Source organism: Umbelopsis ramanniana (assembly GCF_025399195.1).
Source record: "Umbelopsis ramanniana AG unplaced genomic scaffold K450scaffold_37, whole genome shotgun sequence".
Taxonomy (NCBI): Eukaryota; Fungi; Mucoromycota; class Umbelopsidomycetes; order Umbelopsidales; family Umbelopsidaceae; genus Umbelopsis; species Umbelopsis ramanniana.
Window position 1 is genome coordinate 99107 of NW_026252123.1, and position 27220 is coordinate 126326.

The 27220-nt window shown below is 43.1% G+C and overlaps 13 protein-coding genes across 13 annotated transcripts; 6 read left to right on the top strand and 7 right to left on the bottom strand.

The window, feature by feature from the left end:
- Positions 1 to 113: 113 nt before the first annotated feature.
- Positions 114 to 736, bottom strand: K450DRAFT_246342 (uncharacterized protein). The gene is made up of 3 exons (XM_051589906.1): positions 574 to 736; positions 367 to 513; positions 114 to 297 (listed from the first exon to the last, which is right to left on the bottom strand). The coding sequence occupies exons 1-3, from the start codon at positions 724 to 726 to the stop codon at positions 160 to 162; spliced, it is 438 nt and encodes a 145-aa protein (XP_051443562.1). The 5' UTR covers positions 727 to 736; the 3' UTR covers positions 114 to 159.
- A 504-nt stretch (positions 737 to 1240) lies between these two features.
- On the bottom strand, positions 1241 to 2347 carry K450DRAFT_246343 (uncharacterized protein). The gene has a single exon (XM_051589907.1). The coding sequence runs from the start codon at positions 2273 to 2275 to the stop codon at positions 1277 to 1279; it is 999 nt and encodes a 332-aa protein (XP_051443563.1). The 5' UTR covers positions 2276 to 2347; the 3' UTR covers positions 1241 to 1276.
- A 2055-nt stretch (positions 2348 to 4402) lies between these two features.
- On the top strand, positions 4403 to 6234 carry K450DRAFT_246351 (uncharacterized protein). The gene is made up of 8 exons (XM_051589908.1): positions 4403 to 4448; positions 4550 to 4733; positions 4807 to 4934; positions 5003 to 5115; positions 5232 to 5235; positions 5338 to 5448; positions 5518 to 5754; positions 5824 to 6234. Exons 3-8 carry the CDS (start codon positions 4863 to 4865, stop codon positions 5944 to 5946), a joined length of 660 nt encoding a protein of 219 aa, XP_051443564.1. The 5' UTR covers positions 4403 to 4448; positions 4550 to 4733; positions 4807 to 4862; the 3' UTR covers positions 5947 to 6234.
- On the top strand, positions 5566 to 6434 carry K450DRAFT_246352 (uncharacterized protein). Its single transcript, XM_051589909.1, has 2 exons — positions 5566 to 5754; positions 5824 to 6434. The coding sequence occupies exon 2, from the start codon at positions 5946 to 5948 to the stop codon at positions 6168 to 6170; it is 225 nt and encodes a 74-aa protein (XP_051443565.1). The 5' UTR covers positions 5566 to 5754; positions 5824 to 5945; the 3' UTR covers positions 6171 to 6434.
- A 591-nt stretch (positions 6435 to 7025) lies between these two features.
- On the top strand, positions 7026 to 8522 carry K450DRAFT_246356 (uncharacterized protein). Its single transcript, XM_051589910.1, has 7 exons — positions 7026 to 7334; positions 7427 to 7472; positions 7541 to 7635; positions 7707 to 7774; positions 7837 to 7977; positions 8050 to 8260; positions 8328 to 8522. Exons 1-7 carry the CDS (start codon positions 7088 to 7090, stop codon positions 8390 to 8392), a joined length of 873 nt encoding a protein of 290 aa, XP_051443566.1. The 5' UTR covers positions 7026 to 7087; the 3' UTR covers positions 8393 to 8522.
- Positions 8460 to 9406, bottom strand: K450DRAFT_246362 (uncharacterized protein). Its single transcript, XM_051589911.1, has 4 exons — positions 9297 to 9406; positions 9089 to 9133; positions 8663 to 9010; positions 8460 to 8579 (listed from the first exon to the last, which is right to left on the bottom strand). Exons 1-4 carry the CDS (start codon positions 9350 to 9352, stop codon positions 8546 to 8548), a joined length of 483 nt encoding a protein of 160 aa, XP_051443567.1. The 5' UTR covers positions 9353 to 9406; the 3' UTR covers positions 8460 to 8545.
- A 152-nt stretch (positions 9407 to 9558) lies between these two features.
- On the top strand, positions 9559 to 12153 carry K450DRAFT_246376 (uncharacterized protein). The gene is made up of 11 exons (XM_051589912.1): positions 9559 to 9904; positions 9968 to 10355; positions 10421 to 10492; positions 10554 to 10625; positions 10708 to 10779; positions 10842 to 10985; positions 11056 to 11127; positions 11199 to 11267; positions 11354 to 11425; positions 11498 to 11569; positions 11640 to 12153. The coding sequence occupies exons 1-11, from the start codon at positions 9841 to 9843 to the stop codon at positions 11992 to 11994; spliced, it is 1452 nt and encodes a 483-aa protein (XP_051443568.1). The 5' UTR covers positions 9559 to 9840; the 3' UTR covers positions 11995 to 12153.
- A 136-nt stretch (positions 12154 to 12289) lies between these two features.
- On the bottom strand, positions 12290 to 13677 carry K450DRAFT_246391 (actin; the record flags this gene model as incomplete). The annotated part of the gene is made up of 4 exons (XM_051589913.1): positions 13650 to 13677; positions 13517 to 13582; positions 12725 to 13398; positions 12290 to 12656 (listed from the first exon to the last, which is right to left on the bottom strand). Exons 1-4 carry the CDS (start codon positions 13668 to 13670, stop codon positions 12290 to 12292), a joined length of 1128 nt encoding a protein of 375 aa, XP_051443569.1. The 5' UTR covers positions 13671 to 13677.
- Positions 13678 to 13835: 158 nt separating this feature from the next.
- Positions 13836 to 16173, top strand: K450DRAFT_246397 (uncharacterized protein). Its single transcript, XM_051589914.1, has 7 exons — positions 13836 to 13899; positions 13971 to 14087; positions 14182 to 14600; positions 14675 to 15159; positions 15234 to 15294; positions 15359 to 15827; positions 15899 to 16173. The coding sequence occupies exons 1-7, from the start codon at positions 13858 to 13860 to the stop codon at positions 16073 to 16075; spliced, it is 1770 nt and encodes a 589-aa protein (XP_051443570.1). The 5' UTR covers positions 13836 to 13857; the 3' UTR covers positions 16076 to 16173.
- On the bottom strand, positions 15889 to 18382 carry K450DRAFT_246400 (uncharacterized protein). Its single transcript, XM_051589915.1, has 5 exons — positions 17783 to 18382; positions 17448 to 17720; positions 16854 to 17374; positions 16577 to 16788; positions 15889 to 16509 (listed from the first exon to the last, which is right to left on the bottom strand). Exons 1-5 carry the CDS (start codon positions 18101 to 18103, stop codon positions 16271 to 16273), a joined length of 1566 nt encoding a protein of 521 aa, XP_051443571.1. The 5' UTR covers positions 18104 to 18382; the 3' UTR covers positions 15889 to 16270.
- Positions 18383 to 20349, bottom strand: K450DRAFT_246406 (uncharacterized protein). Its single transcript, XM_051589916.1, has 6 exons — positions 20095 to 20349; positions 19913 to 20004; positions 19241 to 19854; positions 19012 to 19104; positions 18808 to 18929; positions 18383 to 18744 (listed from the first exon to the last, which is right to left on the bottom strand). The coding sequence occupies exons 1-6, from the start codon at positions 20288 to 20290 to the stop codon at positions 18662 to 18664; spliced, it is 1200 nt and encodes a 399-aa protein (XP_051443572.1). The 5' UTR covers positions 20291 to 20349; the 3' UTR covers positions 18383 to 18661.
- A 1015-nt stretch (positions 20350 to 21364) lies between these two features.
- K450DRAFT_301034 (uncharacterized protein) lies at positions 21365 to 22467 on the top strand. The gene is made up of 2 exons (XM_051593734.1): positions 21365 to 21694; positions 21758 to 22467. Exons 1-2 carry the CDS (start codon positions 21394 to 21396, stop codon positions 22108 to 22110), a joined length of 654 nt encoding a protein of 217 aa, XP_051443573.1. The 5' UTR covers positions 21365 to 21393; the 3' UTR covers positions 22111 to 22467.
- Positions 22468 to 23674: 1207 nt separating this feature from the next.
- Positions 23675 to 25942, bottom strand: K450DRAFT_246412 (uncharacterized protein). Its single transcript, XM_051589917.1, has 5 exons — positions 25655 to 25942; positions 25563 to 25591; positions 25160 to 25473; positions 25003 to 25079; positions 23675 to 24925 (listed from the first exon to the last, which is right to left on the bottom strand). The coding sequence occupies exons 1-5, from the start codon at positions 25831 to 25833 to the stop codon at positions 23863 to 23865; spliced, it is 1662 nt and encodes a 553-aa protein (XP_051443574.1). The 5' UTR covers positions 25834 to 25942; the 3' UTR covers positions 23675 to 23862.
- Between the last annotated feature and the right edge of the window lie 1278 nt (positions 25943 to 27220).

A 27220-nucleotide genomic window follows, 5' to 3' on the forward strand; every position in this document is an offset into this window, starting at 1 on the left:
CCCTTTGTAGCGAATAAAGCAGGAATCTACCGAAAGCGTAATTGTTTCACTAACCTTAATCGATGCTGTCTTTAACGTGTCGACGAAGACATCATGAAGATCAACGCGTCAAATAGGAAGAACACATGTTTATTGTACATCAATGAGACACCATAGGCATTACTCTACTTTAGATTTATTCATGCTGGCATTAGTCTGCGACCGCGTAAGTAGTAGTGTGCCTGTTATAATTAATGCTGCGCCTAGCCACCAGCTGTAGGCCAAAGGTTCACCAAAAACCGCGTAGCCTGAGAGAGCCTGTCCATATACGAATGCCGTTAAACTCCATATGATTTACTTAGTTCCTGCCCACGGCTTAATACTTACCGATACACCGAAATTAGCTGCACTATTTACAACCGACACCGAAGTGGAGGATGGCGCTCGATTCAGGGCTTTGGTAAATATTGTCCACATAAGGGAGTTGCATGCGAATATTAAAAGGAAGCATAACAAGCGCACCAACAGAAGAATCTATTTCACCATATGAGTTATTTCAATCGATATGCGGCCACTTTGAACATCAGCACTTACATATGATTTTAGAGCATCTTGTTGTGTCACTGGTAGTAGGTCTATCAATATTTGTGTAAAGTAGGCTGTCCTGGAGTCTGTAAATAGTTTCGCAAAGACAGACGCTAATGCAGCGAATGCCCCAGATGCAAGTGCTTGTGGAATGAACGACATGAGACGCGCTGCTTCAAATTGTTGGTCGCCGCCCAACTCATTTTTTTTTATAGCGCTTGGCTTGTCGACATGATATAGCCGTGCAGTACTGGTATTAAAAGATATATTTGTCTTGAAGATATGCTGAAAAACTTAGTCCGCAAGTCTTCATACTAATGCTAATTCACGCTTGCTATATAATTTGCATAGCCTTTTTTAAAGTTGACAAAGGTCAAATTACCGTGTGCTGAGTAGAGTGAAGCTCAGTAATAAATTAGATCCAACTGGTAGCTATAAAGCCACGGATGTAAAGAATTAGTTTAAAAATCTGATATTAAATGGAAAGGCATTTATTTGAGTTACTTATATAACATTGACACATTTGTATAATATAAAGGTAATGAGAGCAGATTGAGACCTTCCATTTTCCGACAGCAATTATAATGTATGAATGAGTCCTCGACTCAACATCTTGAAGGATACTTTTTCAGATTGTTTCATGCTTAAGCAAGTTACAATAAAAGACCAAATAGTTATCGCTGAGCTCAGCATATGCGATTGATCATTCATATCATGGTAGTATTACGTCAATCGTTGTCGTTTTCCTCTCCATTTCAATTTTGTTCATCAGTGACAAGCCTTCGTTTAACGCTACTTCAGCTGTCATCAAAGGTTTACCATTGACAGTAAGAAACAAACGAGAACTACTAGACGAGCGTCTCAGCTGAACGTCTTTGTCTGAATCAGGTGAATTGTCACTGGCTGTATCTTGTTCTACGAGACCAGCAATAGACAATGCCAGCGGTGGTCCAAACGCACTCAGGCCATCAATCCTCTGCATTAACCAGGCTGATATCGCTACTACTGCTGCTAAGACGGTTATGACTATCATACTGGCATTGATCTGCACGCCGTTTCCTTTGCGCTTATAACGGCTCACAGTAGCGCCATTCCATCCATACGATGTGTAAAACACTGTGTCTATCTGCCCTTGTTTAAGAATTTTAGTGTCTTGCCTTTTGTCTCCTGTACTAGTATTGCTAAATACCAAAGAATTTTTCCACGTTTTGGGCACATTTGTTGAATTATACACGTCTCCTAACTTTGTACTATACCCGGTGATTGACATGTTGACGGACGCCACAGTAGTAGTATGGGGATATGACATGTAGACGTTGATGCTCTCCAGCCGAAACTCGTCGTTTACAATACTGACCCTAGCTAATCTAGCAGAACCGGTTATCTCTGCCATGTTGATTGCGCATAATGGTTCACCTTCGCACAGTGTGGTGCTGAAATTGAAGTTCTGCAGTATGGTAGATAAGTTTCCTGACCAGACGCGTGCTGTGGAATTCTGTTCAATGTATACAACTAGATCTGATAGCACTACGCTATTATTAACGCCAGCAAAATATACACCTGTTGCAGCATAAGTTGTCCGGATCTCGCCTGTGGTAAATGTCTCGTATATGTTTGGCCAATTAATACTTCCTGCTAGGGGATGAACCCCTGAAGCCTCAGAGAATTTCACCATATTCACATCTAATCTAAGATCATTCGCCAGTACCATGTTTGTTCCCTCGGCCGAGCTGTTGAAGGCGGTGCAAAATTGTCGTCCGGGCGAGCAAGGTATGGGATTACGTATACCACCGACTGACAAGTTGATGACTTCAGACATATTGAAGTCCGTCACCCATCCTGGGTCTGGTCGCGAGAGTACTTCCATTGTACCCGTCGTCAGATTCTTCATATCTTGTTCTGGATATACTCCCTGAAGTCCTTCAGTGGAGTTATAACAAGTCCCAAACGCTGAGCATGTTATATTATAACCATATGCGACCGCATCTGGTATTTGATAAGGCGGTAACGTTATCACATTACCCTGAGCATAAGAGCCAACAATTTGAATCACTTGAGGCTCCGATAGCACCTGCAAATACGTCTGATTCTTCCATATCGAGGCTGCTAATGTTGACCACAATGCATTGAAAGCTACGGTCACGACCCACAAGAGCAATATAGGCTTACTACGTAAGGCCAATAGGATAGTCTTCGGGGTGTAGAACCCTGAACTAGAACTGAGTTGCCAAACCTGATAATCTTTAAGATAATACGACAAAGCGAGCGTCAAAAAGCATAGAAATAGATTTATACAGATATCCTGCAGAGAAAATAGCGCATTAGCTGCAGCTTGATCAAGATACACAGTCATATGGATGATTGCGTAGACGGTTCGGATAATAGTGCTTTTGCCAAAAGTCGAAGTAGCGGAGCGCTTTGAGATGTTTGACGTTTGGATTGCTCGGTTGGTCCGTGTTCAAATATTCTCCTGGATGAATTTGATTCGAGGAAGGCTACTTGCAACCTACCTCGCTTTTATTTAATTATTGTTGACAGCCACGTATTTGGCCTCGTGATGTTTGGTGGGCCGATTGCCTTCCGAAGGACGTCATATCCTTCTTCTCGCCTCTGTCACCGGCCGGATATCTTGCATAACAACAAGAACTTCGTATTGGATTGGTAGCGAAAACAGTTTTCTTTATTAACAGGTCAATTATCCATCTCTCTACATAAATTCTGACGGCAATATCTTTATACATATGCCCTCGTGTTTTATGTTTGTTAGAGTCAACGACGCAATACCTGTTTTGAAATAAATAGAAAGATCAAATGCTAATAGTGTGTCCAAAAGTGTCCGCTAACTTTTATTTGGCTTCTCATTACTGCGCTTTGCTGAGCATTTACCTTATTCATTTTGAGCGATGAGTTCATTGCTAGAAATGCTTCTGACTTCCGCTAAACTTACTTTTTTGCATAACTCGCCTCAGAAGGTCCAGGCACTTTCGTCAGTAGACGCACTTTAACAATTTTGTTTTCTCCGCCCTGGCTATACTGAATGAAAATAAATGCGCAAAATTGCGGTGAAGATAGATAGTGTGAAGGTTAATGATATGGAACGTAACAATATCTGGTACAGAGCAGGTCTTTGCTCCAGCGGGGATTTCAGCTCTGTTTTTTTTTTTTTGAGTCGTGAATTGTGCGCCAGCATTTGTACCAAACTTCGTTGATTTCACTCTTACTCTCATCCTTCGCCAAAGCGTTTGACATTACTGCCGTTCTTCCAACATAAAACCGAAGTGCCAGGTAATTTGCTTTATTCTGGCTATGTTTTTGTCAGATTCTTGGGATTACGACTTGATCTAACGATACTCATTATTGATCTCAGGTACCCAGAGTCAGCTAGAATCAACATCATACTTCACTACGCGCAGCAGTAGCTTGGATTGGCGTAAACAGATAACTTATCTCGAGGAGACTGTTCAGTATAGAGATCGCCGGTGACAGAAGTTTTTAACCTTCGACATTTCGCATCGCCGATCAGTGTAAAGTAGCACAGAAGTCCTCTCTCAATGCATCAGCGTAATTTATCCACCTCTGCAACCTCCTTTGGAGCGCAAGCGTCTCCTTTTGGCCAAGGTTAGTGCCCATAGCAAAAGTTGCAGCTCACATCATTGTTAACCTTTACCTTGCAGCAACCAATGCAGCAAACCCCACCTTTTCCTTCGGCTCCTCTCAGCCATCAAATACGATTACACCTTCATTTGGACAAGCAGGTACGTTTCTCCTAAACTAATTTCCTGCCTGCCTTTCAGAAGCAACATTCTAACACTATCAGATAGCAGTGAGCCAGCCAGCATCAAATACATCTGGGTTTTCCTTTGGAGCCGCGGCACAATCGACACCATCATTATCGTTTGGAGCCTCGGCGCAAACGACACCCGCAACGTCATTTGGAAATGCGGGGCAAACCTCTTTTTCATTTGGAAATAAAGCTCAATCAGCACCATCATTCTCGTTTGGAAACACAGCACAGACAACGCCTTCTTTGTCATTTGGAAATGCAGCGCAATCAACGCCTTCCCTCTCATTTGGAAACGCCGCACAGTCTAAGCCGGCATTCTCGTTTGGAGCAACAGCACCAGCGTCCAATCCGGCATCTACTCTCCAAATTTCTTTTACTCAACCACGTATGAAACCTTATGATACGCGTTTTCTATTAATATTTAGTTGGTTCTAATTGTCATTTAACACGTACTCCAGAGCAAAATCAATCTACATTTGGAGGAAATGCGAATATACCCAGCCAACAACAAGACATGCAGACTTGGCAACAGCTAGCGCTAATAAAGGCAAAGTGGGACACCAAATCACCCCTCTGTTATTTCAAGGTAAGTAATCTTTCATGCCGGTGTATATATCATCAATATCCATATCTGACGGATGTAATCTTCTCCAGCATTTCTTTTATAATATGGTTCATCCTAATGAGGTTCACCGATATGCTAAACCAGCCGATATTGATCCTTATTTATGGGCAGAGGCAATGCGCAACAATCCGGACCCAACTTGGTAAGTTGCCCATCGCGTAATACAGGGTACAGAGGCGAAATCTAAAAGTATTTTTCAATACAGCATGGTTCCTACTTTGGCTGTTGGGTTTGATGACGTTCGGAAAAGAATGGAAGGACAGTACAGGACATGTGCCGTTTTCAAGGAAAGGTTGGAGGTCAGTAACTTAGTTAGAAGCAAAAACGTCGGCGCATTGTATTTGGGTTCTAAATATACGTTTAGGCAATCAACCAAAAAATTGAGCAAATTCAACGGAAACATATCCTGGAGACAATGACACGATTAGCCGAACATAAAAGACGGCACATAGACCTTACTCAAAGAACAATACAGGTACGTTCTTATGGAATATATTTTTTGTTGTATTGCAATGGTATACGGAACTCACCACTCGCTACATAGTTCATGAAGAACTCGCAACTTTTGCGAAGCAAGGGATTCCCTATTCAAATTGATGAGGACAAGCTGAGGCTTCAGTTAGAAAAGGCGGAAATGGAGTTGCAGAGATCAGCACAGTTTAACGAAAACTTGAACCACTTGTGGAATCAAGTGCAAGATGTACGTGAGAACCAAAGGGACACGGTGCTGACGGAAAAATGGGCTTTAACAAGCGAAAAGGACGTTCACGCAATATCTGAAGTAAGTTCTAACCCACAGTATTCCTTATGTTCTAATGTTGGGCTACTAATTAACTTTCACTCCTTTCAGATATTGAGCAGTCAGCATGATGGTTTAGCGCACGTTATTTCAATATGCCATTCGGACATGAAAGACCTGGATGCCATGATTAGTGGTGTCAATGCCAAGCTGAGCCAAACTGTTGGACAATAATGACTTTGATGGTATCTGATGAAATTAAAAAAACATTTAACCTAAGTTTCAACAATACAAGCTTTATGCTTGAAATGCTGAAGGCAGACTTTTTTTTTTTTACAATCTCTCAGCTAACAGTTTATTTCATTTGTATTTACTCGGCATTTGAGCCCAATCAACTCCAACCTCATACTTGCATATTACCAATCCTGCTATGCAGACTCTTATGCTGTTGTGCATAACGAGGAACAGAGTTTCAGCCAATTAACTTTGATTTCAATAGCAACAGCTGGCTTCCGTCACACAGCCATAGAACTCTTAAGGCCTGTCGTGCACAGGGTGCGCCAGACATTGGGCCAATCAAGCTCCACTTTACAGCCAACTTTCTGTCACGCAGTCGTTGCACACCACAGAAGGACAAGAGTTTCAACCAATCAAATTACAACCTTGACCTTGTAGAACCCTTTGTAAATGCAGACGGATCGATTTCACACGCAGAAGACCAGAGCATTAGGCGATTTCACATCGACCTCGTTTTAGAGACATCTTCTGTCACGCAGCTTTTGAAATATGAGGTCAGCTGCGGACAAAGAGGTTACATGTTTTGTTAGTGAATACTCTAAACCTGTCATTTCTGCAGTGACAATGAATGAGCTGAGCTGCTTATAATACATTGTCTACATTCTCTACTATCGTTTATAAGAAGATTTTGGTCCAAGCAAATGCTGCTTGTGCTAAACTTCGTCTTGTCTGTTCACGGCAAGATTTCTCATGATGGCTTCACTGCACGATAAAAGGTATTACATTCTTCACCTTGAAAAAGGTTCTTCCCACCGCACACCTTCAAAAGCCAATGTTCCTTATTCACTTGTATGGCATTTTGTTCAAAAGTTTGCAAGTTGTCAATATAGGCTAGTCTTTCAACGTTTTGATGTTATTCTTATTTCAATTTCATGAGATACTTTGCATATGCCACTACCTGAGTTATACTAGATTGGCGTGGTAGTGCGCTTCTGGTGAAAGGACCATAGTGAGCAAGTGGCGCCAGGACAGTCTCGTGACTGCGGAGACTGAATCATGCACTATATGAATTCAAGCGATGCTCAAGCCGAAGATATACTGGTTTAACAGCTTGATACTTTATTTTTGACACTTTGTAATGTTGGCACGCTCATCCTCATTACTTACTCGCGCAGCTGTGTGTTCTACTTTGCGACGACCATTTACTTCAACCTCCTTGGCACCGCTCTCGCACACGCCACTCTGTCGAGACGACGAACCAACACAGAGCAAAGCTGGAGGTATTCTGGAAAGCGTTCTCTACGGCTCTAAACAGTCTAAGGAGGAGGAAAAGGCTACCCACTCCAAGGTACTGGCGCGAGGCAAATACGTTCATGAACTGCAAAGTGAGTATCTCTTCGGCAAAGTGTGGGGAAGGAGCGGCCATTGAATGCTCTATCCATTAGAGACTACGGTTACTTATGACGTGATACAACAGGACACAAAGTGAAGCCTGACCGAGTGGAGGAGTACGCGGCTCTCATGTAACGTATTGTAAAGGTTCTGGCGCATTATGGAAGCTCAAATATTAACACAGACGTCAACTTAACAGAGCAGAGCACTTCCCCCGCATAGCAAACGATCCTGCCAACAACGTGCATTTGTGTGGAAGTTGGTCAACAGATATTGGACAGCAAGATACATTTGGTAAAGGATAATTCAGTGCTTTCTGCGGTCACGTACAGAGATTGGGGCTAACCTATATGCTTTTCTTCAAGTTCATATTTGGGAATACAAAGGATACCCTGGTCATAAGGAGACTATGGAACGGCTACAACAGGATGCTGTAAGTACATCTTAGTGTTATAAGATTTTAGGTTGGCATTCTTTAACTTTTTGATCTGTCAGCAATATCAAAGATTTATGAGGGACATTCGCCCCCTGTTGATATCTCGTGAAAATACGATGATGCTTGAATTCTCTTTCTGGGCAACTTCTCCGCCACGGGTCACTAACGGAATCTACGAACTCCGCAGATATGAATTGAGGGTAAATGGAATGTTATAGGTTTTATGATTTCTAGCAACGGTTGACTAACCCACAGCCATACTTGATAAACAGCCTGGAAATTTACTCGAATGGGAGATGCATTGGCGCAAGGGTTTGGACTGCCGTCGTCAGTTCTGTGAACCTGTTGGAGCCTGGTTCAGTCAATTGGGAGATTTGAACGTCGTTCATCATATGTGGACATATCCTGATTTACAAACTCGCAAGATCACCCGTGAAGACGCTTGGCAAGTTGATGGGTGGGCTGAAACCGTCACTAATACTGGTAAGCCTCCTACCATAGATTTACACACACATTATAGGATCGAACTGACTTTTTTGTTTCTGTCTAGTCCGTTTGATCAACAAGATGCAATCATCCATCTTGAAGCCACTTGAGTTTAGCCCGCTTAGATAAATTAACCGGAAACATATACGGAGAGGCAAAGTCAAAGTCTTTTCATATATGTGGAGGGGATATGGATGAATTCAAAACATATGTAATGTGGTTTTTGTTGGATGAGGTTTTCTATCTATATATAAAAACAATGCTTGTATTTGGCTGAGATGTTTATCGGGTTATTTCATCCCAGTATCTTGCGTACCTGAGAGCCAAATATAAAGGAAGACGGTTAGGAGGAAATCGTAACGAGATGTGAAGACAAAAAAAAATTCATGTCACACATACTCGGTGGGACTGCGGATGACATCTTCTACGAAGCCAAACTTCATCATGACTTGGCCCTTGACGTTATCTTTCTCACTACGCTTGTTCAATGAAAACCATGAAGGTTGATTTGCTGGGTCGTTGTAGTTCATGGGAAGCCCACCGAAGGAATCACCTTGGTTTCGATCGAAAACATTTCGAAAGGGTATCATCAGCTCACCCATAAAGTCTCTACCAAATTTGTCCTTGTCCCAGAGCGTCACAGCGATATGCTTCGGTGCTCGAGACGGTGAAACACTGATGTCAAAGTGAAAATCCCAATCTGGATTCAGAGTTTGCTTGATATATTGCGTGGTATATTTCTTTTCACTGAGTTGGCCAGCAACAATGAACAATTAAAAGGGGTACAGTGAAACACTTCCATCCCCTATTATTGCGAATACCTACTTGACTCGGATAACACCATATGGGTCTGAAAATCCTGTCTTGTCACTATATTAGAGGAGGTATTGATGGTCAGGTACGAAGTGAGCGCTGTCAAACACTGAATCTCCGTTCGCGTGTACACGCTCCGGTATAAAGTTGGGACCGTGCTCACTCGAAAACACAGGTGAGAGAATGGTAGCATGTAATGAGAAGTGGCAAACGAACTTACGCAGCAGCGAGATCTCGGCCACAAATCAAAGCGATTCTGAACTTGATTCCAGTCATTGTAAGCAAGGAAGGACAAATAAAAGTCTATGGAAACCCTTGAAGGTCAGGAACGTCACTGCCACGCGGAATAGCGATTGGCTGGCATGGAAAGAATTTTTTTTAGCACAGGGATCAAAAATAGGTTCCTTGCAAGCCCCCAAATGCTGACTTGCAGTACCTTCGGCAACCTTCAATCCCTATTATCCTTCTGTTGAAATTAAAAAGAATTGACTAAAACATAAGATCAATGAAAAAGACGGAAGCGTGGTCCAAGTTGAACACATGCAACACCCGTCCTCGTCGAGCTGAATCTTTCATTGTTTGTTAAAAAAAGAAAATCAGAGTATGATTTACTACCTAAGCGCGCAAAGTAAGGGGAATGGAAGGGCAAGCGGAGGACAACTTATGGCGACACCGCCGCAAGTATATGATATGCATATTTTGATTGTGCAATGATATTACCCATCCTTGTTTCTCATTCATAAACTCCCCAGTTATTCGTTGTAATGAAAAATCGCTTCTGGTGGATTCTATTTTTCAGTCTTCTTTTACTGACCGTTCACGCTGAAGGTAAAGATAGTTACACTTCTAATCCCTATATGTCTGTACCATTCATTCATTTTTGATGTTCAGACAACGATGACGACTCAAACGATTCTGCAACGGATAGTTCCAGCGATGCTACCACCGATCCTTCAATAACCGAAACCCCGTCATCGGTCGATTCAGACAGTGAACCATCGACCTCTATGCCATCTTCTTCGGCAACAGATATCCCATCACCAGCTACGCCTGCTAGTCCCCCGGCCATCTCTAATGTACCGGGACTCGCGGCCAATCAAACATTGAATCAACAACAACTTGACCAGCTAAAAATATCGTGTAGTGCTCTCCAACAGTGGTATACTACGCTTGGCGGTCCACAATGGTTAGATTCTACCGGATGGACGAATAATGACATGACTTCTTGTTGTTCCTGGGCTAAAGTTTACTGTAACCCAGTAGGAGGAGTTATACGCATGTAAGATGAAAGCCTGGTAAACAACCCCTTTTCCCGTACAGACACTCATATTTAGCTCTTGACAGTACATTAATAGGAAACAATCTAGCTGGTTCTATTCCAAGTACTTTCCAGAGTTTTCCTCACTTGGTCCATTTGTGAGTTGTATGCTGTATAGAGTATTTTTTAGACATTGCTATTAACATGAAAAGGTTTCAGAGACATGAGCTATAACAATTTGACTGGTGGTATACCAGACTCAATAGCAGCAGGCTTGGCTATTCAAACATTGTAAGCAGGACGAGCTAATTTTAATCAGTTTTGTGTACCTGGTATTCATTTGGTATTGATCGCTGTTGGCGTCTCCTTCCAGAAATTTCAACTTCAATCAGTTGAGTGGTTTGTTACCGGCCTCATTAGGAAGTATGCCTGTCTTGGCTAGCATGTAAGCCAATCAAGCGCATGCTCGTCTCTTTAAACAGCTTTCAATTGACTTTTTTTCATTAGCCATCTCGCAAACAATACTTTCAATGGAACCATCCCCGACAGCTGGGCAAATTTGCCACTTCTTAAGACGTTGGACTTGAGCAATAACAAATTATCCGGTCCATTTCCAACATCCATAGCGAATTATCGATCGCTTGTTTCACTGTAAGTGTAAGAGAGAGTTGTAGCAAATGGGACTATCACCAAGATACTGAGCCCGCTGCGACAACACCAGGTCACTGAGCAGTAACGCATTCACGGGATCTCTGCCTCACAATATCGGTATCATGCCATCGTTGAAATCACTGTAAGTTTCTGACACTGTCTCATTGTCTATAATGAAATTGTAATGACCTATGTACGATCGGTTTGCAGAAGGGTTTCAAAAAATCAACTGACGGGCCCTATTCCTGAATCTCTTGGAAACATCACTGCACTGGTCACCATGTATGTAACCTACTCCAAACTATTAAAAAAAAGTTCTAAAAAGAAATGCAGCGTTTCTTATGTCCACCTGACTGACGTTGATTTAGATCCATGAGGTCGCAGTCATTAAACGGCCAAATACCATCAAGTTTGGGTAATCTACCTAACTTGCAAGTTCTGTGAGTAGAGGTGTAAATGTGTAAACTTTTTGTAGATATGATACTGTACTTATCTTGTTTCCTTATCACCAGCGATTTGACAAGAAATAACCTCACTGGATCTATACCGCCTCAGCTAGGCAATCTCGTTCACCTTCGTAACCTGTAAGTCGCTCTTCTCCATACCATGTGGTACTGTTTATTACGTTCTTACTAAATGCAATCGTCTGAATAGCCGCCTCAGTCGTAATGCATTGGATGGCGCAGTGCCGGCTGAGCTAGGTCTATGTGGCCAGCTGCAGATATTGACTCTGAACTACAATGCATTGTCCGGGACATTCCCTTCGATTGTTGCCCCGCCAGCTTTAGCCTTCTGTCATATGCAACCCAATTCATTCGACGCTTGTCCACCAAACGATGTATCGATGAACTACTCATCCATGGCATTCCAATGCTCCGTGAACTGTACTTCAGCAAAACATAAAAAGAGTGAAGGTATCTCTGTTTCATCAAATAGCCCGTTCTTACTCACTGTATTCATGGCCATATTGGCACTCATTGTACAAGAGGCTATTCACGTTATTCTTTAGTCCAGTCAGTTGGATAAGATAGGGCTGTCCAGATTGGCACTTAGTTTGATACCAATGTATAGCGTCGTTTTCCCTTTAAATTGTCTTTGCTAGCATAATCACAATGAATTTCACACAGATCAATCAGATTCAAGGTGCAAAACGGCAGATTTTATTGGACGATATAAAGTGATGTACACTGACAATGGTGGACGAAAAATGACCAAACGCGATTCACAGACTTGCACACCTTGTCAGCTTGTGCAATAAACAGTAGTAAAACATACAGCGTAATGGCTGTATATAATGTAGTCGCTTAGAAGCACTTGCGGTGAACGATGGAAGGACCAGATTCATCGTATTCTTGCTTGCTGACCCACATCTGTTGGAAAGTGGAGAGGGAGGCAAGAATGGAACCACCAATCCAGACAGAGTACTTACGCTCTGGAGGAGCAACGATCTTGATCTTCATGGAGCTTGGGGCCAAAGCGGTGATTTCCTTTTGCATACGGTCAGCAATACCGGGGTACATTGTGGTACCACCAGACATGACGATGTTGGAGTACAAGTCCTTACGGATATCAACATCGCACTTCATGATGGAGTTGTAGGTGGTCTCGTGAATACCAGTGGATTCAAGACCAATGAGGGAAGGTTGGAAAAGAGCTTCAGGAGCACGGAAACTGTTGATACAGAGATATGAGTGATTTGGTTTCGCGCTGGACATATAGCTGGAAAATCAAGAACTCACCGTTCATTACCAACGGTAATGACTTGACCGTCAGGAAGTTCATAAGACTTCTCAAGAGCGGAGGATTGAGCAGCAGTTTGCATTTCTTGGTCGAAATCAAGGGCAACATAGCAGAGCTTCTCCTTGATATCACGGACGATTTCACGTTCAGCAGTGGTGGTGAAAGTGTGACCACGCTCAGCAAGAATTCTCATGAGGTAGTCAGTCAAGTCACGACCAGCCAAATCCAATCTAAGGATGGCGTGAGGAAGGGAGTAACCTTCATAGATAGGGACGGTGTGAGAGACACCATCACCTGAATCAAGAACGATACCAGTGGTACGACCGGAGGCGTAAAGAGACAAGACAGCTTGAATGGAGACATAGAAAGCAGGGGAGTTGAAGGTCTCAAACATAATTTGAGTCATCTTCTCGCGGTTGGACTTGGGGTTGAGAGGTGCTTCTGTGAGGAGTACGGGGTGTTCTTCAGGAGCAACACGGAGTTCGTTGTAGAAGGTGTGATGCCAGATCTTTTCCATATCGTCCCAGTTAGTGACGATACCGTGCTCGATAGGGTAGCGAAGGGTAAGGATACCACGCTTGGATTGAGCTTCGTCACCAACATATGAGTCCTTTTGTCCCATACCGACCATCACACCTTGATGGCGAGGGCGGCCAACGATGGATGGGAAGACCTTTGAGACAGGATAGAGTGAGCATAAGATACCATATGAAGTTGATGTCGTTATAATCACGACTTCCAGCAACAATCTGATCTGAAAATAGTCGTCTTGGCTTTGATTAGACACTTACAGCACGAGGTGCGTCATCACCAGCGAAACCGGCTTTGCACATTCCGGAACCATTATCAATAACGAGCTGATTGAAGATATATGAGCGTGAATTCGGGCTAATGATTTCTAGATCAAAAGGGATGCAAACTTACGGCAGCAACTTCGTCTTCCATTGTAGATTGTTTGTGAGAGAGTCAAAGAGTCAAGGCACGCGTCGCATTTCTGCCTGCGCTAAAAGCTCAGCCAATCGCCGGGTTACACCAGCAGCCACTCCAATTGTGACTGCTTATCTCCCAGGCTGAATCTTTCAAAAAAAAAAAAAGTTTGGAAGCTGACCTTCACTGATCCGATCTAACCGTCATGCCTCAACCAATTAAGAAGAGAAAGAGAGGAGAAGTTACGGTATGATAAGAATCTTGGCGGTGCTCGAGGTTTATTGAAATATACTGAATTTTTGGTATCCAATGCTATAGGGATCTCGCAAAGACCAGGACTACAAAGATACTATCCAGCGGATAAAAGTCCTCGAATCCGGTTTGGGTGATAAATCAAACCTCAACAACCTTGTAGAAATATTCGAAATTGCTCAGGTAAGTTCAATGTCGCGAGCATTGTACTCGACGTTGGCAAAAGAAGTTGCCGTTTCTTGGTACGATTTGAGTTAACTCCTGGCAACCAACTTAGGGTTCCCATGGCGGTCTTACCAGTGCTGCCATCCATGCCTTGCACCGAGTATATACAACTCTACTGTTGAAGGGAGAGCTGAGGAGATTGAAGAAGGAGGAATCAGCGAAGGCAACGGTTAGCAATTGGCTTCGAGATAATTACAATTCCTACATCAAGTTCCTTTGCGAACTTCTTCGTCATGAGGAACCGGGTTTGCAGAAACCTGCTTTGAACATTTTGATTACGCTTTTGAAGTCAGAATCAGAATTCCAAACATCGCTACGAAAGAAGCACGCCTTTGCAAACGATTTTTATGTTCGTGTTGTGGATGCTGTTCTTCGCAATCCAAATTTCAGTCAACCTTTGCAAGCAGAGCTGCTTGGAAAATATCTCAATGTCTACGACGACCTTCGATACTATTTCTTCAAGAATACGTCGTGAGTAGAGTTCATTTGCGTCTCTTTGTGGTACTATGGTTGGGACGTATCTAATTTTGCCTCATGTATTACAGTGATATTATTACTTCAGCACTAGAGAGCAAAGATTCATCTGAGGCGGATACACCAAAAAAGAAGAAGGCAAAGAATATGTCGAATGAAAAGTTGAATATGTTGATGCAAAACACATTCTCGATACTGGAAGGCATCAGAACGATGCCCACGGCTGGTGCGGAGATCGATGAGTTTTGGACTGGCCATCCCGATCCAGAGTATGCTGCAAAGGCTAAGGAAGATCCTGACGCTTTTGCTGACTCTTCGGATGAAGAAGAGGAGGTCACCAAGGAAGTTGCTGGAAAGAAGGGACCACGCAAGCATATGTTGGTGCGCTTGAGCGTGCACAAAAAGGCATTGCAAACCTGCTGGTTGGCATTTATGAAGATGCCGCTGACAAATGACCTGTACAAAAAGACCCTTCTCATCATGCACAAGCGTATTATACCACATATGACCGACCCTCGACTTCTCATGGACTTTTTGACTGATTCGTATAACGCTGGTAAGTGTGTTGGCTCGAGGAAAATGAATACATTGGCATGAATCAAATAATAACATCTCCATGTCGTACAATAGGTGGAGCAACCGCCTTGTTGGCTCTTAACAGTTTGTTCACATTGATTGTTGACTATAACTTGTAAGTTTTCTGTCTACATGAAACATGATGTAAAACAATGACTAACAACAATATGATTCTAAAGGGATTATCCTGAATTCTACCACAAACTGTACCGTCTTCTCGATGCAAACGTTTTGCATCTTAAATATCGGTCGAGATTCTTCCGTCTTTTGGACCTTTTCCTTTCTTCATCCCACCTACCCGCATCTCTTATCGCTGCTTTCATCAAGCGCATGGCTCGCTTGTCACTGACTGCCCCTCCAGCTGGAAGTGTCATTCTGATTGCCATGATTTACAACTTGTTGAAGCGCCATCCTTCTTGCATGGCATTGATTCATCGTGATGAAGCTGCCGACGCGGAAACTGATGTATTCGATGAAAGCAACCCTGATCCATATACATGTAATGCGCTGAACTCGTCATTGTGGGAACTTCAGACTTTGGCCGAGCACTACTACCCCAACGTAGCCACATTGGCCAAAATCTTCACTGAACAGTTTACAAAGCCAAGCTACAATTTGGAGGATTTCCTAGATCACACATATGGAACGGTAAGTTGGTGGTAGAAATGGATTCAGCATGAATTACAGGGCATTTTAGACTTACACTCATGCATTTGCAGTTCTTGGATAAGGAGCTAACACGTAAGCGCAAGAAGGATCCTGCGTTGGCTTTTGAGAAGCCCACCGAGCTATTCCCTTCATTAGTAAAGGTTGGAGCCACAGATGAGGACGACGAGACTGCAAACGACGATTTAGAAGATCCTAGTGCTGTGAAATGGTCCCTCTGGGCATTTTAACCGAGCACTCTTTCTTAAATCAAATTCATTTCCCAATCACTTTTTGCATATAGACTCAAAAATTTGGCAACGCAACACCTTTCACTCAATAAATCGACAATGCCCTTTCATCCATTGTTTAATGCTATTACACAATACCAGTTAGTTTATTTATCTTTCTTTAATACAGCTATACATGATACGGTATTGGTTGGGTTAATAGATATACATGAAATTGGGGTTTTGGAGATCAGTCAGATCGTCAAAGGAATGAACAAGATCCTTATCGACCTCGTTTTCTCGGCTATCCAGAAAAGCTTGCTTCTTCTTGTTCTGTCGAACGAAATGGAAACGAAGGAACACGAGAGTGAGAATGGCACAGACGTAACATCCCATGTGGACAGCGAAACCAGTAAAGTATCTAGGAGCGTCCTTAGATTGCATGACTTGCGGACCTGAGGAAAATTCACAAAGTTAGTTTCAACTTTTAACTCAGTCTATGAGAATAATATCACAACATACCAATAGCATTGCCTGCTGCCCAGCAAAAGAAGTTGACAGCAACCGCGATACTTTTTTTGGTTTGACCACCGACGTTTTTTGAAAGCAACGTCAAGGTCAAGGTGGATGCACCCCAGAAAGACAAGACAACATAATACGCAACCAAGAGACCAGCTCTAGTACTTGCCGAAGTATTCGCCACTGTCATCAAGACAATGGTACCGATCATGCTCCTACATGGAAACTATTAGCTCTATGTATTTTTTAACTACGCTGTTTGAATGCAGTGTGCACTTACGGTATCAAAAAGCCAATCATAGTCCAGATGGTTTGGTTATACTTCCTGACGAGGTATGCCGAACTTAAGGGGAAACCCATAATCAATGCACCTAGCACCATGGCCAACAGCTGAGTATTCAACACTGAGAATCCCAAACCATTGATAATGATATTTGCAAACGCGCCAATAGAGGACTGAGGCAAAGTTGTGAAGAGTTGAAACAAGCCGTAGCAGTAGATTTGTGGGTCTTTGAAAGCTTCGATAGCTTGATCCTTTCTGAACTTTCTGTTTTGCAAACCTGTTTGGTTGGATCGGACTCGTTCTACCATTAATTTCTTGTCATCTTCTGAAAAGCACTTGGCACGCATAGGACTGTCTGGCAGATACCAGATGACAAACACGGCCCAGCCCACGGAAATAATACCGTAAGACAAGAACAACCATTGCCAAGATTTCAATGGACCTGTCGTAATATTTGTGAAAGCATAGGCGAGCAGTCCACCGAAAATTTGCTGCAGACCATTCATCATGAACCAAAGCTGCAATAAAGATAGGATATCAACATACTTCGTCGTGTCTTCAACCAGCGCGTATAATAGTGGAGATACTAACTGTGATAATCATAGCGTTCTCAGCTTTCGTGTACCACATACTAGAAAGGACCAAGAAAGAAGGTTGACAGGCGGACTCAAATATTCCCAGTAGAGTTCGGACTACCAATAACGATGCAAAGTTCGAACAGAGGGCGTGAAAGCAGAGTACAGCCGCCCAACAGAAGATACAAAATCCCAAGAACTTTCCTATAGGGACTCTTTGGATGATGTAGTTCATGGGGTATTCCACAAAAAGGATGCCAATATAAATGCAGGTACTAAGCCATGCATACTGAACGAATGGTGTCAGCTATTGAACCCAACCTTTTTACTCCGAACCGACTCAATACTTACCTCTTGACCAACCAGACCTGTATCCTTCTGTATACCCATAATGGCCGAGAACGAGAGCGTTGCCTTGTCGAGTGATTGAAGGAAATACGTTACACACATCACCAACAATACTCGCTTATCGATCATCCTCTTCAATCGCTTGTTTGTATCTTCGTCGATGTAGATGGCTTTTGCCGAAGCATATTTGGCAACTTCAGGATCAATACGATCATTATGTATTTGGCCTCCTCCAGACTGTACTTCTTCTAGGTAAGCAATATCCTTCTTCTCGCTGATTTGGCTATGGCTTGACTGGGTATCGTCCTTAAGTGATGTGTCCATGGAAAAGAGAAGCTGTTTAGAAAAATCAGATGGGATCACTTGGGTGCCTTTATATGTACCGGCATCTGAAAATTGGAGAGATCCAGTGGGAAAAAATTGGAGTGATGTTTTGATGAAGTGCGGGGAGAGTGCTGCTCGGTCATCCCCGCGAAATACCAGATATAGCTGAGCTCAAGCATGTCTCCTCCAAACAAATGCTGCAACCGATGGAAGTCGGTGTTGGCGGAGAGTGAGTCTCGGAGACGATGCAAACTTAAGAATAGCCTTCTCAAGCGCTATGGATCGGAACAGCGGAGCCTCTGCGCTGTACATGGTCTGCTCTTTCGCTGACGGCCTCCAATAGCTAATCTCCGCATTGGACTCCAAACTATCCAAATCAAGACCATTTACCAAATTCATCCAGCCAAGCAGTGGAGAAATCTTGATTGCGACTTGTTGGGCCGTGCTTAGTGGCTGTCCACGTGATTATATAACTACTTTTAATGGGGTGCAATATACATTTTTGCTGTAAAAGCATTGATTGATTGTGGTTTTACAAATGAAACTATGGATGGCGCACTACTCTGCAGAAATTGGTGTGTCACTTGCCCGGCGTTTACTGTCATGAGTGCTTTTCAACTGTCCACAGGCAGCCATGATATCTGCCAAAATGATAAAAGTAAGCGACGCTCCCCACCGATCCACCAATTTGTAAATAGTCTTACCTTGGCCTCTCGGTCTTCTTACAGTGCAAGGAACATTCCCTTCCATGACAACAGCAGCGAAGCGATCTATTTGTTCCGATGTGGAGGTCTCATACACACTGCCTGGCCAAGGATTCCAAGGTCTTTTTGGAGATTTCCCAAATTCAGTAAATAAACAGCCTGTGCCACTACTAAGAAAAAGGAACGGAGGAGCGAATGGCTTACATAAGGTTTACATGTGCAGGAAGCTCTTTCAGCAATTTGACTAATTCGCGAGCCTCCATCACAGAGTCGTTCACACCTCGAAGCATGACATATCTGTTGTAAGAGTCAGTTAGGAGTGATCAAATAGAGAGATTCATGATACGGAGGGAGAGGGTTCAAGTGAATAATGACACGATTATGGCTTAACGCCTACTATACGGAACCACCACCCCCTTGAATGGAAACTTACTCAAAAGTGATTCTGTTTCTTCGTTTGCCCAATAATCGAACGTATTGCTTGCACGCATCCAAAACTACAGCAATAGGATAGGTCTTGTTCAGGGGAACAATTTGGTCGCGAGTGGCATTTCTTGTAGCATGTAAGGAGATGGCAAGGGATACACCAAGATCAGATGCCACTTTAGGTATTAATGGTGCCACACCAGAGGTGGAGATGGTGATTTTAGGCTTGGGGATGGCCAGACCATTTGTGTGAGTAAGAATTGAGACGGCTTTGGAAGTGTTTCTCCAATTATACAGTGGCTCTCCTTGTCCCATGAATACTAAATTAGTCAAACTTCGCTTTCTTTCAACTTGAAGGGAGTCCAGTGGAAAGTCGTTTTGAGAATGGGCAGCGATCATGTATTGTCCAACCACTTCTGCAGCCGTCAACGATCGCTGTAATTTTTGAGTTCCTGTGTGACAGAATGTACATGCTAACGAACACCCTATCTGTGACGAGAGGCACAATGTTGATCTTTTGGGTTCCGGAATAATGACGGACTCGATGACATGCGAAGGATTGGTTTTCGTATCGTACCCAACAAGAAATTTGCGTGTGCCGTCCGCAGATAGCTTGTCCAACTGAGTAGACTTGATTTAGTCCATGGATGACGCCCATAATGACCGTGAGAAATCCTACCTTAATTTCACCATAATCAATGACAAACTGCTCCTTGAGCTTGGCACTTAATTGCTTTGGTATACTGGACATCAAATCAAAATCGCTGTAACCTAATTTTTTCTAAACCTTTAATATCATACGGTTCCCAGCCTCCTCTTTTTTCATTACATCGACCCTCGAATTCTATGTAACAAGCTTACCCTGTTTGTACATGAAGGACCATATCTGGTCGGCCGTATAGGTTTTGATCCCTGGGATCGAGGCAAGCTCGAGCTGTAATTCCTGGTAGGTAATTCCGATCAAGTTTTTCCGTTTTGGATCTGCATTCGGGACGGCAAAGCTTCTGATAGCTTGTGTTGAAAAATATGACCGAGAAACTGCTCTAAATTGCAACATGAAGGCGATTTTCCAGTGGTTGTTCAATGCATTCGCACTCGGTTAAGTGAGTATAGGCCAAAAAAAAAAAAAAAAAAATTGGGAACCAGAAAAATTTGGTAGTCTCCTCTACCAGGCCACAACATGTCCAATAGAGCAGCATAGCAGACTGCTAGACCACAAGATATCGCTCATTAGCTCTGACTGCTCAATTAATATCTTTATGTGTACAACCAAGTAAATTAAGGTGGTCGTCAATTCAATGTATAGCATATAACAAAATGTTCATAACGTCTGTCACTGTAATGATAATGTAGGAGCCATTAGAAAACACTGGTTCGCTTATGGCAGTGCCTGCATCACACACAAATATACTGAACTCAAACATCGTGGGCAAACTTCCCAATTGACCTGCCCTTCAGGGAAAAAATCATTCCCAGGAAATTATCAACAAAATCATGTATAAATCCCCCAACAGGAAAGACGAGCACGTTCACGTTGAAAGTCGGGTTGGTGTGGTGGATTTGATGGTACCAATTTAATAAACCTACTCCATGCTTATCATAATTTTTACATGCCCATTATTTTGATTATTTCTGTTTTCAAGGAGAGTATACACTAAACATCTGTCATAAATATATGTTATATACAGATGCAATCTAGACAATGATCTTCAGAAATTCATTATAGTCAATATACTCAACATTCTAAACATAGCCGTTGATGTATTTCTCCTTTCTACCTGAAGTCAGAGGAGAATCTGATGTGGAGCAATTGGATCATGATGTGTATCCCTTTGATAATTGAATCAAGGGATGGAATAAAAAAAAATATCCCAGTCAACACCAGCATCCCTAATGGAGGTCAGAATACAACAGGGAGTCTACTATTTTAGAAGACGTTTTGATAGGGGCACAGTAGGGAGCGTACTGTATGGATCTAACCTCCCCGGCCTGTGGTTCTGCCCCCAGTTCACCACTGAATCCTTGCTTTACCTGTGTGCATAGTTTTTTTTTTTTTTTTAGCACCACTAGGTTCAAGGAGAGGAAGTAATAGAGGTATAAAAAGGTTGACTTCTGGGTCATGGCAATACTTACAATTACCTTTTATCAACACCAATAATAATGCAGATCGTCTCTTTTGCCGTCCTTGCCTTCGCCGCTTCCATCGTTAGTGCTCAAGCACCCGGTGTATCAAAGCCCCCAGTCTCCATCACCTCACCTTTGACCGGTACAACCTACACTGCTGGCCAAAAGGCTATCCTTTCCTGGGTGTCACCTTCTGTTGATGCTATTCCTCAGATTGTTCTCGCACAAGGTCAAAGCACCGCTCTTCAACCCGTCACCACCATTGCCACCAACGTTTCCACCACCGGAGGTTCATACACCTGGGATATCCCTGCTGACTTCCCTCCTGCCAACAACTGTAAGTACAAGGTATGGCTTATTATTTAGCATTTATATAGTATGCTGACGTGTTTGATATTAGATGCTTTCGAGCTCGGCAGCTCTCCCAACATTGCTTTCACCGGTCTTTTCGAAATCAAGGGACCCAACGGTGAGACCGGAGGCAACAACACCAACGCTGCAACCTATGCTGCTGGAGCTAATGCTACCCCCGCCGCCTCTGGTGCACCCGCCATGGCCAGCCCTCCATCCAGCAACAGCGGATCCTCTGGATCTGGATCTGGATCTGGATCTAGCAACACTGCTAACACCCCCAACTCTGGCCAGATGGCAGGTAGCAACGGTGGTGCCGTTGTGAAGTCAGATGCTACCAAGGTCAGCGTTGCCGGTGCTTTGGCTGTTGCCGCCGGAATCGCTTCCGTTTTCATGTTCTAAGGAACGTCAGAGTCACTTTTCATTCCTCCCATTCTATCTCCAACAACATGGAAGAGTTCCTTTAGCGTCTTTTTTATCCTACGTACCAATATTGCAATCCTTGTTTTCTTAATTGTGGCAGGTAATAGAAGTGAAACGGCTCCTCATACTTGCCCCGTAGTCCACCTTCACTAGTCAATCTCATTTTCCGCACGTCAGTCAGCTTCACGTCCATTCTTTTTTTTTTTTTTAACATAATTGTACTTCCAATGGTTTCCGAGCTTGATATCGGTCTCCATTTAGACTTATTCATACTACCGACTTCCTATGCAAATTGAAATAAAACCATTCTGTCGGCATCAGGGAATACGTCGATACAACTATGGCTGGCTGAAATCATTTGCTCTATGCTAGATGGAATTATCATTGTAACCGTAGCGAGTGCGCACGGGTAACTTTTCAAAGCGCTTAGATAGTCTTTTTGTTTCGTTCATATAAATAGCATGGGCGATCCTTTGATGCCAATCAATTCATCCGTCTGTACATAGATCGATGATCTCCTGGTTTTGAAGGAGTCGTATGTACACATTCACTATATCCCCAAGATGTTAAGACCGACTGAATAAAAGCTCTGAGATCAGCCTAGAGGATCATTGGCCGTGCACCGTGTTTCGCCTCCAGTCATTATACCAAGCATCTTGTGTTAGCAACATGACGATCATTGCTCCTCTTCGGCGAAGTCTGAGTTATCAGTCATGCTATTGATCAAAGGCTGGGAGAAGATAGGTATATTTGGCACATGTAGAAAGGATGCCTTATCGCTTTTATTTCGTAACTTAGGGGAACGTAAGTAAGAGGAGCTGTGCCAATGCCCTGGTGGTTCGGAGTGCATCCACCTTACAGAACTGTGATGACGGTCGATGAACCCTACATGTGGCACTGTCAACGTGTTCATTCCTATATCTGCGGCACCCGATGAAGGCTCTTACAAATAATGTTACGCTCCTTTCATCCCTTGCATACTGGTGCATCCGAAGACATAAAAAACAAAGGTTTGTTGTACCTGGTTATTCGCCATCCAAACACTGCAGCAAATCTTTCTTTTGCATGCTCTCATTAAACCTAAAGCGTTACTTTCAGCTGCTAACCACTTCTACAGTGTATCACAGCATTCTGCCTTACGTTTATTATTTCTTTCTATTCAACTTACATGCTGCTCTCTTGGTGTTACAATAGTTCCCAACCGCATGGCTGAGTACTAGGAACAACTGTTCTTAGTATCTGTAGACATCTATATGTCACAGGAATGAATATTCAAGTTGACACCTGTGGCAACTGAAGGAGATTTAATTAACCCGTAAGCATGCTCGTCTTTTGTTTCATGTCGGGCAGCTTGAAGTCGGCTCGGTTCAAGTTTACGCCCTAGCATCAGGGACGACAATTTTGATAGTCTAGGAGTTTCTTGTTATCAGAACGCTATTCATATCAGTGCAGTCAGCGTGAAGGTAAGCGATTCTGCAACAAGCTATAGAGTGGGCTTAAGAGGGTCCAAATAAACAAGCAGGTCAAAAAGCTCTACAGAAGCTTGTTTAGCGATTGTCAAGCGGACACTAAATTGTTGGTAGTTCTTATTTCTCTTTATACAAAATGATTACATATTGTTGGCAACAGTAAGGAGAGGCATCAAATCAATAAAAAACTTCACAAAAGCAGGATTTCTTCCGTAGTACGCTATCGCCACTTTACAAGAAACGTCCTCCATGCGGGTAAGGGTTATACGCGAACATCGTCCTCGTATTCGGCAATGTGAATGTGTGTTCCTTCGGCCGGCACGCCATCACGCAGAACATGGAGAATGGCAGGTCCAGGGGGGAAGATAGCAGCATTTGGTGGAGATTCAATGAGCAAGGTTTCGCTATCGTCTTGAAGTTCGTGAATCAAAATAACATAGCGTTGACTCATGTGCATTGAGTGAGTGCTGAATCCAGGTCGCAATAACGCAACCTTGACAGTGGGTTGTCCAGGTCGTTTCAACCCAAGTGGGTAATTGAGTTTGACTTTGATAGTATACCTCTTACCGTACACCATGACTTTTGGTATGTTGGTAACGAGCGGTCGGGTCGACGATTGGAATAGGTACGGAGGAGAGAAATATTCCACTCGAAACTCCGTAGGATAGGTGGCAGAGATGTTGGAACGATCGTTGTTATTGGAACCAGCAATCCATACCCGACCATCAGGGAGACTAAGAGCCACGGAATGATACATTCTAGCGATATTTGTATTGGCAAGATCTTGCTTCCAACGTTTTCCCAATGGGCGTCCTGGATTGTAAATGAGGGGATCGAAGGTTGGGTCGTGATTTCGATTGTTGTATCCTGCAAATCCTCTTTGGCATCCATTGAGAAACATGACGGTACCGTCGGCCAAGAACACACCGTCAGGCATCAATCTCGGGTATACAAATGTATCCATTTCCCACTGCGGATCCTCATCTCCAAGATTAATGCGACCACATGTATCGTCTGCTTTGGCTGTATTCCTCATAGCCGAAGATCCGCCGCAAACCAAAATTTCCACATTGTAGTTGTTCTTTGGGTCTAGCGGAAGCATGACCGACGCCGCTGTGAGAGGGTATGTTCGTACATTGCCAGGAATGTCAGGTAATCGTCGTACGACTTCGTTTGTCTTGTAGTTGTATATGATGGATTGGTGTTTGGCAAATACAAAGAGATTGCCATCTGGTAAGGTATGAATCACAGGGTAAAGATTGTAAGGCATGGTTTCGTTAAGAAATAAGAAGTCAACAAGCCCTTCTGGTCGTGGTGGCCAAAATCTGTAAAAAACAAAAAAAAACCATCAGATCCATGTATAAATTGGCAGCTCGATCTACCACTAAAAGATAATACATACTCTATACTTGGGACACTATGTATATCATCATTCACTGCCACACCCTTGGTAGCCCCGCCTACAATCATGAGATCGCCCTAACGAAGGCAAAAAAAAAGGCGCTTTCTGGTGAGCATGTGCAAAAGTGTCAAAAACTCACGACTAAAAATTAAAATACCTCTGGCAATTGTTCAACTGTGGGGTACCATCGATTCACGCTAGTCTTTGATGTTACAAATTCTTCCCATTCACATGTGCCGTCGTTGCATGGTGTGAAGTATCGAATAGACTGCCACCCTGCGAAGGCTTTCCACGTTCCACCTTGTCGTTCTCCGCCTCCCGTGCTGATAAAGGTACCATTCTTAAGAAACCCGCCACCCGAGCAAAATGTGTTGGACTCTAAAGGTAACATTCGATATTCATTATCGATGATATCGTACTCGACTGAAAATGCACTTTGACCAGAGTCGAATGTCGCTTCATTCCATTCGGCTGGGGGCGGCGTAAAAAGTCAGTAGGCGAGAAATTGGCTTGGCTGATCTGGAATAGGCTGTCACGCCTGGATGTGCGAATCACTTTACCTTTATCTATGACGAGGATTTTTCGGTTGCTACAACATAGACATGTTAGCAAGACGCAAAAAACCTCGGTCTGCTTGATGTCAATAACCTACTTTATCAAAACCGCGTGCATGGCTGAGACACCTGATCGTCCAATTTGTTCCATTTTGCCATTTTTCATGTATTTCGACGTGTACTGGGGTTTCTCATCTTGCCAGTAGAACGGCGATGACTGGCCTGCCACAGCAACTGCCATTGATATCGTTATCGGGAGTAGTAACAATGTCAACATATGGTAATATAAAGCAGTGTGTGACTGGGTGGCCTTTTTGATTTCGGTTTAAAGGCGAGTGAGAGAACGTAAAGGATAGGAAGATTGATATTGGTGTTATCAGAGGAGAAGAAGGGCAGTGAATGGCTGAAACCGAGGTTTATTTATTGGTATGTTTAGCTGTTTTGTTTTGTTTTGCTTTGCTTTTCTTATTCTGGTGCCTGAAAAAAAGGCTTGCTTCTCTTTACCTTTTTCAGGCCCGGAGAGGACACAAAACCACCTCTGATTAACCATGGCTATATTTAGACCCCACAACATGCACAGGCCATTACCACCCACTGTAATTCTACTCCTTTCTTTTCATTGAAAATGCATCATAGCATAGATATTATGTACATATTCAACAAAGTTTCATGCTATTCGACATAATCGATTTATCAAACAACTACATCCTTTTCGTACTCGGCAATGTGCAAAAAAACACCTTCAGCCGGAACTCCGTCGTGAAGAACATAAAGAGTCGCCGGTCCAGGAGGGAAAATATTGGCATTTGGGGGCGACTCTATCGCCAACTTTTTCTTATCACCAGAAAGTTCATGGTTCAAAACAACATAACGCTGACTCATGTGCATTGAGTGAGTGCTGAATCCAGGTCGAAGAAGTGCGACCTTGATGTTTGGTTGTTCAAACCAATTGGAGCCATGTGGAGAGTTGAGATTCGCATGAAGAGTATACTGTTGTCCGTATGTAAACACTTTTGGAACATTGGAAATAAGAGGTCGTGTGGAGCCTTGGAAAAGGTATGGAGGAGAGAAGTATTCTACTCGGAATTCAGTAGGATACTCGGTTGTGAGATTAGAAGGGTCGTTATTGTTGGAGCCTGCAATCCATACACGTCCGTCCGGAAGTGTGAGTGCCACTGAGTGATACATTCTTGCAATATCTGTAGTTGCAAGCTGCTCCTTCCATCTCTTTCCTTTGGGTTTAGCTGCATCATAGATTTGAAGTTCAAAGGTAGGATCCCAGTTAACATGTACGAAGTTTTTCTGTTGATATCCTGCAAAGCCTTTCTTGCATCCATTGAGGAACAGAACATTTCCATCAGCAAGGAAAACAGCGTCAGGCATCAATCTTGGGTGAAGGAAACTGTCCATCTCCCATGTCGGGTTTTCATCACCAAGATTGATTCTGGCACAAGTGTCATCAGCGTTGCTCGTTCTGTCAATCTTTTGCGATCCTCCACAAATAAGAATTTCTACATTGTAATTGTTCTTTGGATCCAATGGAAGCATGACGGATGCTGCTGTCAGTGGATATGATCTTGGATTGCCAATAAGATCAGGTAGGCGCTTGACCACCTCATTGGTTTTGTAGTTGTAGATGATGGATTGGCGATTAGCGAAAACAA